Source organism: Erpetoichthys calabaricus, chromosome 4, assembly GCF_900747795.2.
Source record: "Erpetoichthys calabaricus chromosome 4, fErpCal1.3, whole genome shotgun sequence".
NCBI classification, from domain to species: Eukaryota; Metazoa; Chordata; class Cladistia; order Polypteriformes; family Polypteridae; genus Erpetoichthys; species Erpetoichthys calabaricus.
Window position 1 is genome coordinate 117,145,116 of NC_041397.2, and position 19,470 is coordinate 117,164,585.

Genomic DNA, 19,470 nt, shown 5'->3' on the forward strand with positions numbered 1-19,470 from the left:
TTTTGGGTACTTCAGATATCCTGACATGATTTAACAATAAAGAATTGAAAAAAAAATGGTGGTATACCGTAGTCATTAAGGGCAAATATCAAGTATCCATTCATTACTGAGCCTGTTGAATGTGATCTAGAATTAAGGGTGGGGGTGGTTGTGGGACTCGAGCCTAACATGATACCATCGGGAAAAATACAAGAGCCAGTCCTATACAGTGCATAAGGTTATTGCAGGTTATACTGACTCACATGTAAAACCAATTTAGAGTAGCTATTTAATCTAATATGTCTGTCTATGGGCCACGGCAGGAAAAATTAGAAACTTAGAAAAACATAATGCAGACTAAGATTGAATATGCAATCGGTAAATAGGCTTAAAACCCAGTATAGAGGAGCAATGCACTTCCTTTGCTTTTCTAATTTATATGCAAGCCACCAAAGAGAAAGCACCATCCAGGAGTGGTCTAAAAGGAAAAAAAATATCTGTGAGCTTCACTAAGGACATTATAAGTTATACAAGTTGTTTCTGTAACAGAGTGGTGTTCCATCTAAGAGCACCTGTTTAAATCCATGATACACTGTATGCAAAAATGGTTAAGACACTGACTGCTATGAAAATTACTATACAAAATAAACATTTTAATTAGTAATATGGTGGAGTGGTGGAGACAGTTGCAAGTTATGATAAAAAAAAAACTTCTTCTTTCAGCTGCTCCCATTAGGTGTCGCCACAGCAGATCATCTTTTTCTATATCTTCATCAAAAGATATGGGAAAAAACAGCCACATGGGATGCACAAACCAGTGTATTTCTTTGTGCTGGTACCAAACCCGAATATATGGGAAGGGTTATGTCAGGAAGGGCATCCGGTATAAAATAAGGCAAGATCAAAACAAAGCATGATTACTCCAAATGGTGCTGAAGCTGTGTTTGAATTAATCCTTGTTGAACTTTACATTAGGCTAAGTACAAAAGCATGCTGCATGTCCCATTGCTAGCTCCCAATTGCTACTGCTATGGCACACTGGTGCTTGGGGCTGTGTTTCATTCACAAGTATTTTTTGCAAGTTGTAAAAACTCTATGAAACATAAGACCATCACCTCAAGGTCTTCTAGTCATTTATGTTTTAATTTATTTTATCAAACACGTTTATCCTACCTGATCTTTATCAAGGGTGGATATCTCCTGTGGCTATAAACCTATACTTTTGGTATGTAGAACTTAACAATAAACTAGATATTCTACTCTTTGTGGCTGTTATTACTCTACTGTGTTAAGAGATTCATTTCAGTCTACATTTATTTGTCTGGGACAATCAATAAAATGGACTGAGCAGGGTTAGAATCCCTTAACTTACAATGTTTTTATTATCTTATTTATAACAAATATTTATTACAATGCACCCATACAGTCGAAAATGGATGCAGTTTAATTAGTTAGTTCTGATTTTCCTTGTTATTAGCCCCTCACATGGTTAATTGTCTTCTGGTTAATATAACCAAACAGCAAAGATCTTAACATTCTTGACAAGCAAGAACATTTTCAAAAATCAAAATACAGAGTGATTTGTGCAGTAAAAGTTACGGCAGTAGTAGGCATCTTTCTAAATTCCAAAGACACATAAAGCACAAATTATTAATTTTGAAGTAGCAGACAGACACCCAAACCAAGTTATAAAAAGAATCGAGGTGTCTACTTAATAGCAAAACTAATATCAAATTCATAAAATGGTTTTGTTATTGCCAATGTCTAACACATATTGCCTAAATCTGATCCATATCATAAGAATAACCTATAGAATCTCAATCCTACTATTCAAAACATTTTTTACTTTTGCTATCTCTCAAAAGTATTTTGTTATTTCAGAAAGCATACCATCAAAGCAACACAGTGCTAGAAATAAGCTTCAATATTTACCCACACAGGAAAAAAACTAACTCAGGTTCAGACACCTTAGATTGCTTATGCACTTAGATTGCTTATGAACTTATATGATATGCAGATTATTTTTTGCCATATTAATTTAGTATCTAGTCTTAGCACCTTCTACACAATTAAACTAACCTTACTTAATCTAAGTTTGAGTTCTTAGATATTAATTAAAATTGCATTGTTTTTTTGAGCACTCAGATGTATAATATATAATGTATGAATTCATACATTTATAATGCCTGAGGTAAAGATGCTAGAGGTAAAGATATACTGAATGAATACCAAAAAACTAGTTATTGACTCTCCTGCAAGTTTTATTTCTTTTTTTTAAGGAAATGCTATGAAGAATAATATTTACAACCATATTTATTTTATTTATTTACTTCTTAAAATCTTTACTTTTTAACGCAACAGTTTTGTGATTCATTACTTCAATCATCTCAGTACACAATATTTATAGCTTTTCAGGAATAATGATGTGTTAATTGTTGACTGTGTTTTTCAGGTTACTTGAAAAACAAAACTTTAAATTTCCTTTACAGGGATTTTCAGCATTTTGTTAAATACTTGCAAAATGACAAGACTAGTTTTGAAATCTGTTCACGGTACTTTGCTCAAACGGTGGTGTCATGATTAAATAAAGCCTGTTAGATTTGTATAGTACATAAATTTAAAAAGCTTAATCTCTTGCACGGCCCACCAGCTATTAACCTTTTACAAATCTTAAAAACTGGATTGTTGGCATGCTTTTACTCAGGGTAACCATTAAAGCTGAAACCTACTATACATACTTAGTCATGCTTGAAAAACAGTTATGGCCCTAAGCTTGTTTTAGTATTATGAACGGTCCACCACAAGAGGGAGTATCACACACAGGAATTTCTATTATACAGTACTACAAATGGGGAAAAAAAGGCAGCCAAATAATGTTTCATGGAGTAGATGCATTTAAACTATGCCGAAACATTGAATTTTACAGAAAAAATGGATGTTAAATGTGTTTAATAAAAGATAAAACAAGTACACACTAACTTAAACATGAAAAAAATTTTAACAAGGGTTGTGTATTTTCACATTATAAAAAAAAACAACTCCTCGTCTGGGCATTTAAATGCAATGTGTTAACCAAAAACATAACTTAAATATAACCTAGTGTCTACATTTAATTGTAAAATCCAGTCATTGAAGCTAATGTTCCTTTTGTAAGTAAACTAATTTTAGTCAATTAAATCTAAAGTGATTAACTACTGCTCATAATAAACTGAACTTTTTCTTCACAGCATTACGTTTTCAATTACAAAGTGTGTTAGTCAACTCATTTACTATTTAAGTAGCTTTAACAAACCTTTGCTTCAATAGCTTTGTACACTTTGTAAGTAATTAAACAAAGTTTTAAGATAAATATGTTGCACTTAAAGTGTTGCAGCAGTCACAAGTAATTCTGGAAAATGTTTTGGGATTTTGAATATCATCCTTTTATTTATAGGCTGTCCAAGTTACTTTGAGAAAAAAAGAAAAACTGTTACTTCATATTTAAACAGTCTTTTCATAAATTATCAGTAAACACCTAGTAAAACTTTTCTTAAATCAAACTGAAAACCTACCTGTGCTTCCTGTGGTATCTGAGAAGCATCAATGTGATCGGCAATGTAGGATGATAGGTGACGATCAATAGTAGAAAGTGATTCCTGGATTAGGCGTAAGGCTTTGTCATTCTCTTGTGCAGACTGAATGCTTTGCTCAAGAGCCTTCTGTCTACTTACAGCCTAAAATATTTTAAAAAAGCAAACAAGTCTTTCAAAAGTAAGGCATGTCCATTATTTCTATATACTATTGTACTTATAATTAATATATAATAGATCATTTGTATACATTACCAAATATTAAAAATGACAAAGGTGTATCTTAAAAATAAGACTTTACTATCAATTGATTTAAACGTACTTAATTGACTTGTTTTCATAATGTTATTTCAGAGTTTAAAAAGAGAAAACAAAACTATTTTTATTAATTTCACAGAGATCAATTTCTTTTCTATATGTAGTATACTATGAGTATTAAGAACATATCACCTTTTTGTAGGAAAGTGTTCTCATTTTATTGCTTCCCATTCAAAAAAAAGTATAACCAAACAGCCAGTTGAATTACTTCTCCATTATTCCTCTAACTTTTACCACTGATCAAACCTACTCTGATGAATGGATTGCGAATACACCCCACAGACAAGAAGAAAAATGGCAAAAAACATGCACATGCTATTTTTAGTTTGCTTGCTTTGATCTCATTACAGAGTTTAAAAGATTTCTTTCTTAAGAACAAGGTCAGTGACAAAGGCAATCCAGGAAAAGATAATCCAATTTGGGAGTGTCCACATTTACAACACAACTGAGGACTATTTATAGATTTCTCCAGTTTAAGGAAATCTTGTAGTCAAATGGATGACAGTTTTCCTCAGTTCACTTTTAAACACTTATAAGATGCTATTTTCTCCATAGGAAAAAGAAAAAAATCTAAATGAGGTAGGATCAAGATGGCAAACTATTTTATGTATCTTGGACAAGAGGTTAGTGCTTTACCCACATAGAACCAGGAGGTTAGTTTTTAACATGGCAAACATATTTATAAGTTTTATATAATTTGACATGAATGTGTGCTCAGGGGACATCTTCAGTGTTCCAGCCAGTTAAGAAACTTGAGTTGAGTTGAGTTGAGACAGGGCACTATCACTAATGCCATCTCTTTTTACACAGTCAGGGGACACCAGCCAGAAGACAAATGGCAAAAAATTTACACCGACTTAGGAAGCAAACATCCCAAAGACCTATAGAAAAACTTAAAGGCCACCCGAAGCTGGTATTGTTTATGGACCCACAGCTAATGAACACAGAGCTCAGACTCAGAAGGGACTTATGTTAAACGTGGCATATATCGTTGTTTTGGCACTCTTGTGTGAAAGGTTTAAATGTCACACAGCCAGTGAAAATCTACGAGGTGGAGCAGAGAAAGGTTAAATGGATGTGCTATCTGTGACGACCTCTATTCAAACTCTCAGCAACAACATTTTCTTACATTAAGGAATTAACTGTAATTTGAGCACTCTTGTAGACTTTTATTGGTTTCAAACTGTTCCTATTCTGTAGTGGTTGAAAGTTGTTTGTCCTTTTCAGGCTTGCATATTCACAGAGAAAGTCCAAAGTAAATTTATTTTGTAGAAAATGCAAACACTCATAATAATATTTTATATTTAATTGTGCCTTTCAAGGTCACATTACAATATAAATTCATAAAATTGTATCATAATCACAGATAAATATTGCATGAATACAACCAAACTTCATCCTTTGCATAAATATTTTATGCATCAAAATGCTACTGTAATGTTTTATTCTTTCATAATGCATACTATACAGTAGTAAGAGGAAAACTTGCTGTTAATGAAAAAGAAAGGCACTGATTAATTCTACTTGACAGTAACATTAATATAAAATGGTACATATAAGTAACTAAATTATATCACAAGTGCTTGTTTAGGACATATTTTGACATTCTTTATTCTTTTTTAAGAACTTTATTGTTCAATACTAGTAATGACTAACTAATATAACTCAGTGAACTCAGGTGTTTCAGAGGCTGATCAAATCATTAACTTTTGTTCGATATCATGCAATCGTCTACACCAGTGCTCCGCAACCGGTGTGCCACGGCACACTGGTGTGCCTTGAGTCGATACAGGTGTGACGCGGTCAAATAAGACAATTTTCTAACTAAATAATATTTCAACGGTCCTCCTTAGAAACACAATAACGAGAATACGTGCAATGAAATAGTCGCGTAAATAGCCTTTTAAAGGTTTCATAATTTTATGTGTCATTTCTCTGAAATAATAAATCCCATCGCCTGGCCCTGTCGCCTATGACGTAGGCCCTACGTAGTCGCCAGACAACTGCGTAGTATGCTTTGCTAGGTAGAGCGCTCCGTGCCCTCACCTAGATTCAATTCAAGCCGACGTATTAGTCGTGCAACGTCGCATTCAGTCGTCTTAGGACAGTAGTTATCATTCATTACTATTAGTTGTGTTGCTGAATTGTGTATGGTTAACGTTCTTCGTGTGATTCATATTTAGTTTTATACCCCTTTAAATATGGATACAATTTTACGTGGAAAAGACTCGTCTTCACGTACAGATGATGAAGAACCCAGCACAAGTGTTGCAAAAAAAAAACCAAAAAAACAAAGAAGATTGTGAAAAGGAAGTACAACGATGACTACATTCGATATGGATTCTCGTGGTGTGGTGACGAAACGGCTCCAAAGCCACAATGCATCATTTGCGGCGATCAGCTATCAAATGAGGCAATGGCACCCAGTAAACTAAATCGCCATCTAAATTCAAACCATCCCAGTTACGCCAAAAAAGACAACTCTTGTGTTAATTAAAAATGATAAGCGGTCATGCTTAAAAGATCTTGACCAAGAACTTCGGGTTGCGCTGTCAAATATTGAGCCGAATATAAAACTTTTGTGTTCATTGAAACAAGCGCAGGTATCACATTAATCAGTCATTATGTTATAATAATTATTTAGATTGCATAAAAGTAAATATAGTATAGTTTTTATGTATGTATACTTATAATAAATGTATACTTGTAATAAAAAATGAAAATTTATTGTAAAATTTGTGTATTAAATTAATATCTATATATTAGTGGCGTAGCTGGAGATCATGTTGCCCGGGGTGGTGAAAAATTTGACGCCCCAAAGCTGAAATTTTTTTTTTTGCGCCTCCTCAAGGAACAAAAAAAAAAAGGAAACTACCGTAGTTTGGACGCCCCTAAATAGCTGGCGCTCGGAGCGGACCGCCCCATACCGCTATATATTTTAGCTTTTGACGTGGGAATTCTAGGAAGAACTTTGGTGTGTTGTAGGTGAGAAAAGGTTGCGGAGCACTGGTCTACACAGTGGACATAATGGAAAGTGGAAAGAATGCTGATTAGCGCTGGTGCATTTGATACATAAGCACAGCCATTTTTTGTGTGAAGTTGGCATGTTTTACCATGTAAAGTGGGTTTTCCCATCCACAAAAACTTACATAAGCACTAAACTTAGGGTTATTGGCTCTTATGCATGTCTTATTAGGATTTTTTTATATTAGGTTCGATTTATTTCCATTTGTTGCCTTTATTGTGGTTTCTATAAAAGTCATGCTATGTAGCTTAATACGGCTTTTAACATGCTAGCGTACATGTAGAAAGGAGTTCACCATTTACTTGATACTACGGAAACAGGTTTTTCCTTGAGTTGAACCTACTGTAAATTTCTCCAAAAGAAAAAAATGGGTGGCATAAAAAAATTTGTTGAAAATATTTGTAAATGTTACAACAGAATCAGTACACAAAAACAAGATAGGAGCAGGCAAGACAAGAGTTCAGAGCAGGAACTTTAACTTGTCATAAACATGGTGGAGGTGGGGGAAGCAAAAAACTTAGAGGCTACAGCATAAAAAATGAAACAATAGCAACACCACCAACAATAATAATAATAATCCCTGAACTGGTGTAATATTAATATATATGAAATATTGGTGTAATATTATAATTAACACAGCGTGGAGCTACAGGCTTTAATTGCATTGCCAAAGGTTGATTTACTTCAAAGTAAAATGTAACATTGCTCATTGGTTGACGAGATTGCCTTATCTGCATACCTTTTTGAGGATAAGGCAAACAGGAATGATGGAATGTTTAATGCAAATCATTATAATTCACTTTCATACGAATTTTGCATATATTAAATACTAGCCATACCCCACGGCTCTGCCCACGTAGTAGTGAAACAGGACAAACTTTAATAATCAATAAACAAAAAGGTATAACTAGCTAACCAGAGGCAAGTTACGCTCCAAATCGCAGAGGTAGACTGACTCCCCACTCCTGACATCACACTTCCCCCTCTCCTTGGCCCGCAGCCTCTGTCCCGGATTAGCGCAAATATATCACTCCTGCAAGCAAACTATGATTCTTAGCGCAATGAGAGAAGTCACAAAATCAACCGGAATGTTCAAGCAAATTCTAGAAGAAACCCCAATCTAAATCCGTTAAGTAGTTCTCTCGTTCGCTAGCTAAGTGGATGTAAGGTACACCCCGAGGCTGGCGCATGAGTGATGAGGGCCCCACACCCCTCCCATCAGCCCAAAGTGTCTCTCTCAGATTTGCGCAAATAAATCGGTACTGCAAGCGAACTATGATACTTAGCATAATGAAAGAGTTTGCAAAATCAACCAGAATGTTCAAGCAAATTCTAGAAAAAAAAACCTGATCTAAATCCATTAAGTAGTTATCTTGTGAAAAGCGGACAGACGGACAGAATTTGGATTCTATATACAGTGCATCCAGAAAGTATTCACAGCGCATCACTTTTTCCACATTTTGTTATGTAACAGCCTTATTCCAAAATGGATTAAATTCATTTTTATCCTCAGAATTCTGCACACAACATCCCATAATGACAACGTGAAAAAAGTTTACTTGAGGTTTTTGCAAATTTATTAAAAATAAAAAAACTGAGAAATCACAAGTATTCACAGCCTTTGCTCAATACTTTGTCGATGCACCTTTGGCAGCAATTACAGCCTCAAGTCTTGTTGAATAAGATTCCACAAGCTTGGCACACCTCTCCTTGGCCAGTTTCGCCCATTCCTCTTTGCAGCACCTCTCAAGCTCCATCAGGTTGGATGGGAAGCGTCAGTGCACAGCCATTTTAAGATCTCTCCAGAGATGTTCAATCAGATTCAAGTCTGGGCTCTGGCTGGGCCACTCAAGAACATTCACAGAGTTATCCTGAAGCCACTCCTTTGATAACTTGGCTGTGTGCTTAGGGTCGTTGTCCTATTGAAAGATGAACCATCGCCCCAGTCTGAGGTCAAGAGTGTTCTGGAGCAGGTTTTCATCCAGGAAGTCTCTGCACATTGCTGCAGTCATCTTTCCCTTTATCCTGACTAGTCTCCCAGTTCCTGCCGCTGAAAAACATCCCCACAGCATGATGCTGCCACCACCATGCTTCACTGTAGGGATGGTGCCATGTTTCCTCCAAACATGACGCCTGGCATTCACACCAAAGAGTTCAATGTTTGTCTCATCAGACCAGAGGATTTTCTTTCTCATGGTCTGAGAGTCCTTCAGGTGCCTTTTGGCAAACTCCAGGCAGGCTGCCATGTGCCTTTTACTAAGGAGTGGCTTCCGTCTGGCCACTCTACCATACAGACCTGATTGGTGGATTGCTGCAGAGATGGTTGTCCTTCTGGAAGGTTCTCCTCTCTCCACAGAGTACCTCTGGAGCTCTGACATAGTGACCATCAGGTTCTTGGTCACCTCCCTGACTAAGGCCCTTCTCCCCTGATCGCTCAGTTTAGATGGCCGGCCAGCTCTAGGAAGAGTCCTGGTGGTTTCGAACTTCTTCCACTTACGGATGATGGAGGCCACTGTGCTCATTGGGACCTTGAAAGCAGCAGAAATGTTTCTGTAACCTTCCCCAGATATGTGCCCCGAGACAATCCTGTCTCGGAGGTCTACAGACAATTCCTTTGACTTCATGCTTGGTTTGTGCTCTGACATGAGCTGTCAACTGTGGGACCTTATATAGACAGGTGTGTGCCTTTCCAAATCATGTCCAATCAACTGAATTTACCACAGGTGGACTCCAATTAAGCTGCAGAAACATCTCAAGGATGATCAGGGGAAACAGGATGCACCTGAGCTCAATTTTGAGCTTCACGGCAAAGGCTGTGAATACTTATGTACATGTGCTTTCTCAATGTTTTTATTTTTAATAAATTTGCAAAAACCTCAAGTAAACTTTTTTCATGTTGTCATTACGGGGTGTTGTGTGTAGAATTCTGAGGAAAAAAATGAATTTAATCCATTTTGGAATAAGGCTGTAACATAACAAAATGTGGAAAAAGTGATGCGCTGTGAATACTTTCCGAATGCACTGTATATAGAGGTATATTAGTCAGTTTATTTCAGGAGCCTAAATCAGGGGTAGGCAACGTCAGTCCTGGAGAGCCGCAGTGGTTGCAGGTTTTTGTTCCAACCCAGTTTCTTAATGAGCAATCAATTATTGCTGATGAAACACTTATTGCTTAAGTGATAGTTTGATGCTTCATTTTAGTGGTCTCGCTTGTTAAGTCTCCCCGCCCTTAATTGCTTATTTCAATCTTAAACAGCTGCATTCAGTGTGTTAATGGCTCCTTATTTAGTAATAAGATGTAAAAGACAAAGCAGCCAGAAGTTCTCCATCTCCATAAATAGCCTGATTGCAGACACACTAGCACTAGAACTTTAAATTGGTCTAAGAAAGTAGCACTGCAACCACTGCTTAATTTGCTTTAATGGCAAATGTAGAAACCTAAAAGTGCACTGTGAGTGTAGCTAGCAATCTGTAAATTATATGCTGATCACATATTTTGAGCAAAAACCATGAAATTCCAATGTGTTGCCAATGAACCGGTGCATCATTAAATAATTATAGATATTCATTTCTTTAGATTGCCAGCTCCATATTATATTTCCTTGTAGAGAGTGTTCTAAAAAATAAGCATTTTTCCACTGTGATAACAAAACACAAGTGTTCAGAGAAAGTGTGAAACATTATAACTTTCCATAATGTATAAAAAGTCAATATAGTCGGGACATACATTCCAAAACTTTTTCCCAATAATAGCAACTGACCTACAGTAATTTAACATGAGCAAATGATGCCAATTGAGCTCTACCTTTTGGTCATATTTGCTATCTATACTGCTCCTTTTTTTGGCTAGCACTGTATATGTGTGTATGTATACAGTGGATTTAGAAAGTATTCAGACCCCTTCACTTTCAGCAAATTTTATTGTGTTTTAATTTAATTTTAAACGGATAATGAATCTACATTCAATAACCAATAATAACAAAGTGAACATTTTATAATGCTGAGCAGTGCTTGCCAGTGCTAACCCAATGCATTCATGCTCATTTTATGCTCTTTTAGTAGCTTATTATCCTTAAACGGACTGCTAGGTTTAAACCACACAAAGATAGAAAAAGCATGCAGCTTTGCAGACTTGTCATTTGTATAGGTGCCTGTGCCACTGAGGATGTCATACCAGCTCATATGTTTAGTTTCTCATTCCTGGAACTTGTCCAACGTCATTGCAATATGTTTTCATAAATGTTTACAAATATATTTATAATCAAAATTTGACCTCTCTCACTCATATTTCGTGCTGTGGTACTCCAGATTGTGGTCATATGCATCCTGTTTTCTTTAATTACCCTTAAGATGTGTCTAGAACTTAACAGGAGTCCAACTGTGGTAGCTTAAGAAGGCACATACCTGTGCATATAAGGTGCCACAATTCTCACTGCATGCTAGGACAAAAACCAAGCCATGAAAGTCAAAGGAACTCTCTGTAGACCCATGAGATAAAGTTATGGTGAGACATAGATCAGGACAAGCATATAAAATCATTTCAAGAGATATGACTATTCCCCAGAGCACAGTGGCGTCAATAATTGTGAAATGGAATAAGTGTGCAGCCAAATTGAGTAACTGGGCAAGAAGTGTCTTGGTCAGTGAGGTGATCAAGAACCCAATGGTCCTTCTAACAGAGCTTAAGAAGTCCTCTGCTGAGAAGGGAGAACCTATCGGAAAGATATCCATCTCAGAAGCAATCCGTCAATGAGTGTGTTTACTTGCACTCACAAAAGTGTGAAAAGATGAATCATCTGGTTAATTCTTCTTTGACGGAGTTTAATGATGTTGGAGTGTTTCAGCAAGGGAGGACTCCATAAATGGACTTGTACATGATATTGACATTCTTAAGAAACCAGGTTTCTGCCTTCACCAGATTACTCACCTTATTCCAGTTTTGTTTGTGCATGTAAATGCACTCAATCAGATAGAAGCCACTCTTGAGTAAAAAGCATATGGCAGTCCACTTGTAGTTTGCCGAACAGCATTTAAATGTCTTTGAGAGGAGGAAAAAATTCTCTTTGCTGATTTTTGTCTGAGACAAAAATTGAACTCTTTGCGTAGAATTGCAAGTATAATTTCAGGTGAAGTTCAGGCACTGCTCCAAACCTGCCTAATACCATTAATATGGTGAAGCATGGTGGTGGTAGCATCATGCTGAGGGGGTGCATCTCAGTGGTAGTGACAGGGAAGTGGGACAGAACTGAGAGAAGATGATTGTAGCCAAATACAGAGGTCCTTGAAGAAAACTTGAACCACAGTGCAAGTGACCTTAGACTGGAGCAACTGTTCACCTTTCAGCACAAGAATAATACAAAACATACAGCATTGAAGCAGATTTGAGATAAGTCTCTGATTGTCCTTGATTGGCCCAGCCAAAACCCAGTCTTAAACAAAATAGAACATCTGTGGAGAGGCTTGAACATGGAAGTTTATAGTTGCTTCCCATCCAGTGTAACAAAGCTTGATAGGATCTGCCATGTTAAAATTGGATAAAGTGTTCAAATCCAGGGTTCAGATTTGTAAAACTTTCATATACACAAAAATAGGCTGGAAATGTCAGTATGCAGCTTTCCATGCAAACACTGGGATTTATAAAAGAAAACTAGATAGAAGAACATGTGTATATTTATGACAACTCTGACTCATTAGAATACAACATTCTGTAGAAACTGGGAAATGATGGCACCCTCGATAAAGTAGGGAAATGCAGCCAAACCAGCCAAATAACTACTTACGCACATCATAATTCACTGATCTGTTATTAGCATGTGTGTTGATCCAACAAACAGATTAAACTTCAAAAGCCGATAATTAGAATGTACAGACTATTTTAGTTCCCTTTTAAGAGGGCAAATTCTGCGTATTTGCACTGATTAACTTTTTTGTGTTTTTGTCAGATTATATAGCCTACCTGCTTAATCGACTAGTGAGGAGCTACAATATGTCCAGTTTTCATATAATGCGCTGTGTACATAAAACTTAACAGGTTTTTGCAGGGATAAAAGGCTATTTGCGTCAATCTCCGGTTTTCCTAGCATAATCGGAGCTCTTTACTACACTCAAATTGCAATAAGGATACCAGGCAAGATTGAAGCTGCTTTTGTTAACCGTAAGCAGTTGGATTCCATTATTGCACAAGTCATCTGTGATGCCAAGATTAGACAGGTAAACGTCACGGCTTGGTGGCCTGGGTCAAACAATGACTTATGGGGCATATTCCGAGGCAAATAAGCTTTAGTAGGTAACTTGCTGATAATGCTGTTCTTATGGCTGGCTTGTTGGTAAGGTAAATGGCTGAATCTTCAGTTTTTCATATAGCCTATACTATTCACTGTAACAGCAGTCATGACATTCATTACATGTGCCTGAAGCTTTAATGCCACACTGGCTCTTGGTGCACTCAGTTGCAGAGCGCAGCACAATGTGTCAGAACAGAGGTGCTATCCCAGTCAATGCATGAAGTTCTGCAGCATTATGACTGCATATGCATGAGGTTGATTAGCACAGTCCACGTATGGATGTATCAGGGTGGCAACTGAGCGTAATTAGAGTAACGTTCACATACGCACATTTATAAGATGTTTGCGATTTATAAAGTTAAACTGCAAAGAAATGTGCATGCACCTGGTTGTATAAATCACATGTTTTTTGGTGTACAAATTTTCCTGTTTTTGCCATAAGCATATTTTCATTCCATTTATCCATTTAACATTAAACCAACAACACAATAAAGTGTGCATAACATGAAGGGGTCTGAATTCTGTTTAATTCCACTATATGTGTGTATGTGTGTGTGTGTGTAGTTAATGAAGGGCTATTTCAGCATGCTTTTGCAAAAGGAAAAAAGGTACATTTTATTGACTCGCTGTTGCAACATTGTCTCTAACCATTCTCTTTCTTTACTGTGGGAATATATACAGTATGTACTGTATATGTACTGTATATATATATATATATATATATATATATATATATATATATATATGCATGTGTTTTCAGTATATTAAAATCTGTAGATGGTGCTGTTGTACTACATATCATATTTACTATGCCACTGAAAAGACAATTGAAAAGTAAAGAACTTCTTTAAAATTGTAGCTACTTCAGAATATAACAGAATCAGATTTCAAATCAGCAAACAAATCTGAATTGTAAAATAAAATCTTTGCTCCACAGTAAACAAATAAATATGTGGATATGAGTTTTTTCTTTGTAACTCTCTGTTGGGCATTCTTTTCTTAATAACATGGCCCCTACTATCCATTAGATTTGCAGCTAGAAGCCACTTTATTGGGTAGACAATTCTTACATAACCTTCCTCTTTATAGACAAAGTAAGTTTTAGCTTTTATGACATACCAAAGAAAATTTATGAGCAGTTTAAAGAGAGAAAATGGGTAAGGCTAAACATTTCTGTGGCACTGAACATGGTATAACAGTAGCTGCAGGTATGCTGACATAAATTACAGCAGCGCTGTTTGGCCTCTCACACATGAAGCTTGTCACTAAGAAAATGGAGCAACATTTACAGAAAAATCAAATGAATTTCAACCCACATTGGCCTGACAGGACCTGAAAATTGGCAAAAATAGGCTAACAAGCACCTGAGAGGTATCAGGTATCTTGTAGTGTATGTTTTCATGGTATGCAGTGAGACCCTTGATGTAAGTAGAACATACAATGTTTAATATGATGCCTCTGAAAGTGCACTAATCTTACCAATCTGAAAATGTGCTTTCCAAAAAAGGATAATTCATGCTACAATCCTGGAATGAACATGACAGTGCCTTAATGTTAAAGCAAAGTCTTCTGCAGTCACCAGGTCTCAGTCTAACTGAGTAGCTGGCAGATGTGATTAAACAAACTATTTGGAGAACATAAGCCAAAGCACTGATCCATTATTTGAATCAATGCTAAAATGGGGGTAAAGCTAGAATATCACTGCTAACCATTCTTTGAGCATTAGTTAACTGGATGAATCCATATCGCAGACAAAGCAGTGTGTGCTGCAACTGCAATGTATCTGCTCATGTCACTAGCAACCAGGCAAGATCCAGTAGCAGCCATGCTAACCTGTAGCAACTTTCTGTGTGGTAGTGCAATGCAGAGGGGAAAAAAAATAAAAGTTTATGAAAGTTAATCATCAAAACAAAACTCTCAAAATATAAAATTCTCAACAAGTAAAAACATTTTTCAAAGCACAGAAACATTTTCAACAGACAAAATGGGCTCCACAATTATTAACAATGTTTGTTCAAAAAAAAAAATAGATGGGCAAAGATTGCAGCTAAACTCCACATTCCTGGTTAGCATTTGTTCAGTTACTAGGCTAACTATGGAAGTTCATGCTGACTGGCTAGCAGAATGAAGTGAGCTTGTGATACTTTGATGACATGATAGACGGCTTGAAACTGAAAAGATTTGTAGGAATTCCACGCCCCGTCACTCCTTGTTGTACAGTTTGTCATCCTCTGAGGCAAAGACTCAATCAACCTGACATACTCTTTGACTAAAAAGTTATGTTAGGTTGTGAGAAGCTGGATTAAACCAACTTGAGAGGAAAACAGGAAGGTTAACACACAAGCACTAATGTGTTGATGAAGGTAAGCGTCAATATTATTACTACTGCTCCTCCATCTCCAATGTACTGGTTGATGACATTATGAATACCTGACTAGTGTTACTAAAGCTGAACGTATACCATGCACTCAGCAATCCCTAGGTAAGAACATGAAAATCTGCAGAGATAACATGAGGGTAAAAAAATCTTTAAAAAGACACCTCACATATTAAAAAAAAAGGAATTCAATCACTCTGAACAAGAATAATACTTCTTATCAAACCTACTAATTCTACTTCAGTGTTAAGGGAGTCAGAGCCTCTCCCAGCTGCATTGGGTACAAGGCAGGAACAAATCCTGAATAGTTTATTATGCAGAACAGTAACTCATATAGGGTAATATTAAGTTGACAATTAACATATTAGACATAATTTTGGAATACCCAGAAACAACACAGACACTGAAAAGAAGTGCACACTATATACAGACAGTTTCCAAGCAAAGACTTCAAACCCTAGATTCTGAAGCGGCATTCGATGATCATCAGTCCAGTACAATTTACTGACATTAAACTTTACTGTCCTGCCAAAGCAGAAACATCAAGAATGCAGAGCATAATACAATAACATTTCTATATATATAAAATCCAATGTCTCTCTGTTTTTCACAAGAGAACTACTTAACGAATTCAGATTGTTTTTTTTTTCTATACGGTAATTTGCTTGAACATTCTGGTTGATTTTGCGACCTCTCCTCTCTCATCATGCTAAGTTTTATAGTTCACTTGTGGTATCAATTTCTTTGCGCGAATCAGAGAGAGACACAGAAGGCCGAGGGGAGGGTGGTGGTGCCCTCCTTACTTAGACACCAGCCTCGGGGCATATCCTACATCCCCTTATCTAGCAAACAAGAGAACTACTTAATGGATTTAAATGGGGCTTTTTTGTACAATTTGCTTGAACATTCCGCTAAGAATCATAGTTCACTTGCAGGAGTGATATATTCACGCTAATCCAAGACAGAGGCTGCGGGCTGCCTCAAGGGGGAAGTGTGACATCAGGAGTAGGGAGCGGGGGCAGGGCCCTCCTCGCTGTCCTGTTTCACTTTTACGCGGGTGAAGCTGCAGGGGATGGCTAATAGTGTAATAAACATAAATTTGTAACTAAAGCAATAAACAATACCAATTTGTAATGATAAATAAGTAAAAGGAACAAATGTAAAGCTATATAATGCATATCAGATATAAATATGAAGCATGTACCAGGCAGAAGAAGTAAAAACCAAATAGGCTTAGGGATGAATGATTCAGTGATCATTTTACAAAAATGAATATGTATTAATGCAGAAAAGCTCTTTTACAGAGCAATCATCTAATTGGAAGCAGTTCTCACATGTGTGCGCAGTGCAAAGAATGCGAAAAGGGGAGTCTCTGATGGGATCCTATCATCGTAACTTACTGACAACCCTGTTGAACATGCCAACATTAACAGTTTAACCATCTGAGCGGACAAACACAGCTTCACCTTCCATTCTTTGACCAATCCATTAGTATTGAATATAGCGTGAAACTCATCAACTATAGTTATAGTCGATGGATTTGTGTGTGTGTGTATATCCTGAGCAGAATGAGCAGAAGAACCTAAAATAATTACATCAAAACATCAGAATATTGTGTTTGTAAATAGTGATAAACAACTGAAAAAAATTTCCCAGAACCCTGCAGATTACATTTTCTCAGCAATGCATAATTTGTGTGCCACCTACACTAGTGCAATAGGAAGTCCTACCATTAGCATCAAAACTATGGAACATCTTATGCAAAATCATGAATGGGAACTGCATGTTCAGGTTCATAGATGCCGACAAACTTTTAAAAGCTTTGATTCATTTGTCATTTAGTTTATATTTCCATTGATCAGCGGGGATCCTTGATTCTCTGTTAACTTTTTGCCTTTTCATAGCTTCAGCAACTCTTTCATGCTCTTTGTTAACTTCATGTCTACTAAAAAAGTGGATGACTATAATTTTTAGCTGCTACATAGAAGACGTCTGTTTCTTGTCAAGGTATGGTTTTGCACAGCAAAATATGTACTCAGCATTAGCCTCTAAACAAATAATGCTATTCAACCACTACTCTAAAATCCCAGGGAGGCCTTTTTCTGTCTCGAATTTTTTAGCAGGTGGTGGGACATTGTGAAAATCCCTCAGCAGTCTCCACTCTGACATTTTCTGTTTGGATTAACAACCTTTAAGAAAATGTACATTAGAAGCAGAAATTCAGTGCTTTTTTGAGTGGTTGAAAGAAATAAATGTGGTTGAAATAAAACCCCCACTCCACATGGGTAAAAACCATATAAAATCTTAGTGAGTCGCTAGTTTTCATTTAAAGCATTTCCTCCATGTTTGCCTTTTCTCGTTCTGTCTGCCTTGATTTTCAGCATGTAGTAACATGCACGCGGCTACATTATGTTGACCATTTCAAAATCTTTACCATGCTCAATTCAGACACCTCACTGTAGTTACAACATGCAGAAGGTAACAAGGCAGTATTTGCAAAAATTACAGTAAATAGAATTAAAAATTATAATAACAAATTAGAAGAGGCTAAAGGAAGTTCTCAAAGTACAAAAGCACAACAATAATAAGAAACCAGAGAAAGGTCAACGTAAACAAAAACAAAATCACAACAGCACACTACTGGCAGAATTTTTGCACTATTACAAACACGGAGGGCAAATAGTTCCAAATCTTTAAAGGAAACTAAGATAACATAAAAGTATTATTGATACAAGTATAGTACACCTGTAGAATATCATATCTTTTTGAGTTATACGTCTTATCACTTACATTAAAATGAATGACGGCTTTTTTTTTCAACTTCCTTAATGCAACATATCACTCATTTGTGTGGTTTTAACAGAAAAACCCCATGCATTAAAATTATTTTGCAGCGCATGCACACATGCAAGCCACTTATGACAGCCACTGCTGATGTAATTTAATTGGTAGTGCACACTGACTGGTAGTGCAGGTGCTTAAATAGTGGTGTTTTGGTCACATGTCATGGAAGTGACTTTATGTAACTGTTTGTAAGTCAGCAGGCTTGTGTATGCTGTAGTCACTGGCATAGCAATGGATTGTGCAGATTGTGCAACGCACAAGGGCCTATGAGCTTGGGAGGCCCACTCGGGGTCATATAGATTTTTAAAAAATTTTTTAAATGATTTATCTAAAACATCGGTTTCAAAGTCTCGATGCAATGGCTTCAACGTTCAATGTCTTGTTACCATCAACTCAGACCTCGATGGCTGACGACAAATTGTATGCTGCTGCCAATCTTCTCGTTGGACGCTAAAGCACTGACATTTCACTGCCATTTTGCACTCAATTCTTGTCATTTTGTGCGTGTTTTCAATCCATCCTGTCAACCAAGTCAATTGTTGCTGATAGATCACTGTGCACCGTTGTCTACTTCCAGTGATGTTTGCATGGCTTACAAGTTACTGCTGACTATACCAGTGACTGTTGCTGTGTGTGAACGATCGTTCTCCAAGTTAAAACCCATAAAAAATTACCTCAGAAGCACCACATCGCAAGACAGACTTAATGACTTGGCTATACTCTTAGTTGAAAACGAGCGTGCCAGACAACTTGATGTGTCAAACATTGCTGAGACTTTTGCGCAACAGAAGGCATGCAAGCGAGTATTTTAAGGTAATAATGATATTGGAAGTAATATAACTTGTCAGTCATTTCCATTTTTGTAAGCTTCAACAGTTTAACAAATCTGTAATCTTTTTATTGGGTACATTAGTATGGCTTACTATGCATTAGTGTCACTACCGTGAGGATTTCAGAGTGTGACCACTTTATGATATCCATTTTCTCAGAACCTGTGTAAAACAGGTTGATTATGGCAGCCGGTGTTGTTGTTTTAGTTCGTCACAAATTGAAATTGCTTCATTTTATATACAG

General features: G+C 36.7%; 1 protein-coding gene across 13 annotated transcripts in view; it reads right to left on the bottom strand.

Moving 5' to 3' along the window:
- dmd (dystrophin) overlaps positions 1 to 19,470 on the bottom strand; it is a 2,688,357-nt gene that overhangs the window by 1,591,538 nt on the left and 1,077,349 nt on the right. For 12 of the 13 annotated variants that reach the window (XM_051926236.1, XM_051926244.1, XM_051926242.1 and 9 more), the window contains one exon: positions 3,531 to 3,692. In XM_051926236.1, coding sequence (XP_051782196.1) covers positions 3,531 to 3,692 — 162 coding nt within the window. Of the gene's footprint in view, positions 1 to 3,530; positions 3,693 to 3,998; positions 4,114 to 19,470 lie in introns of those variants that run through there. The other variant, XM_051926246.1, reaches the window with a different exon arrangement.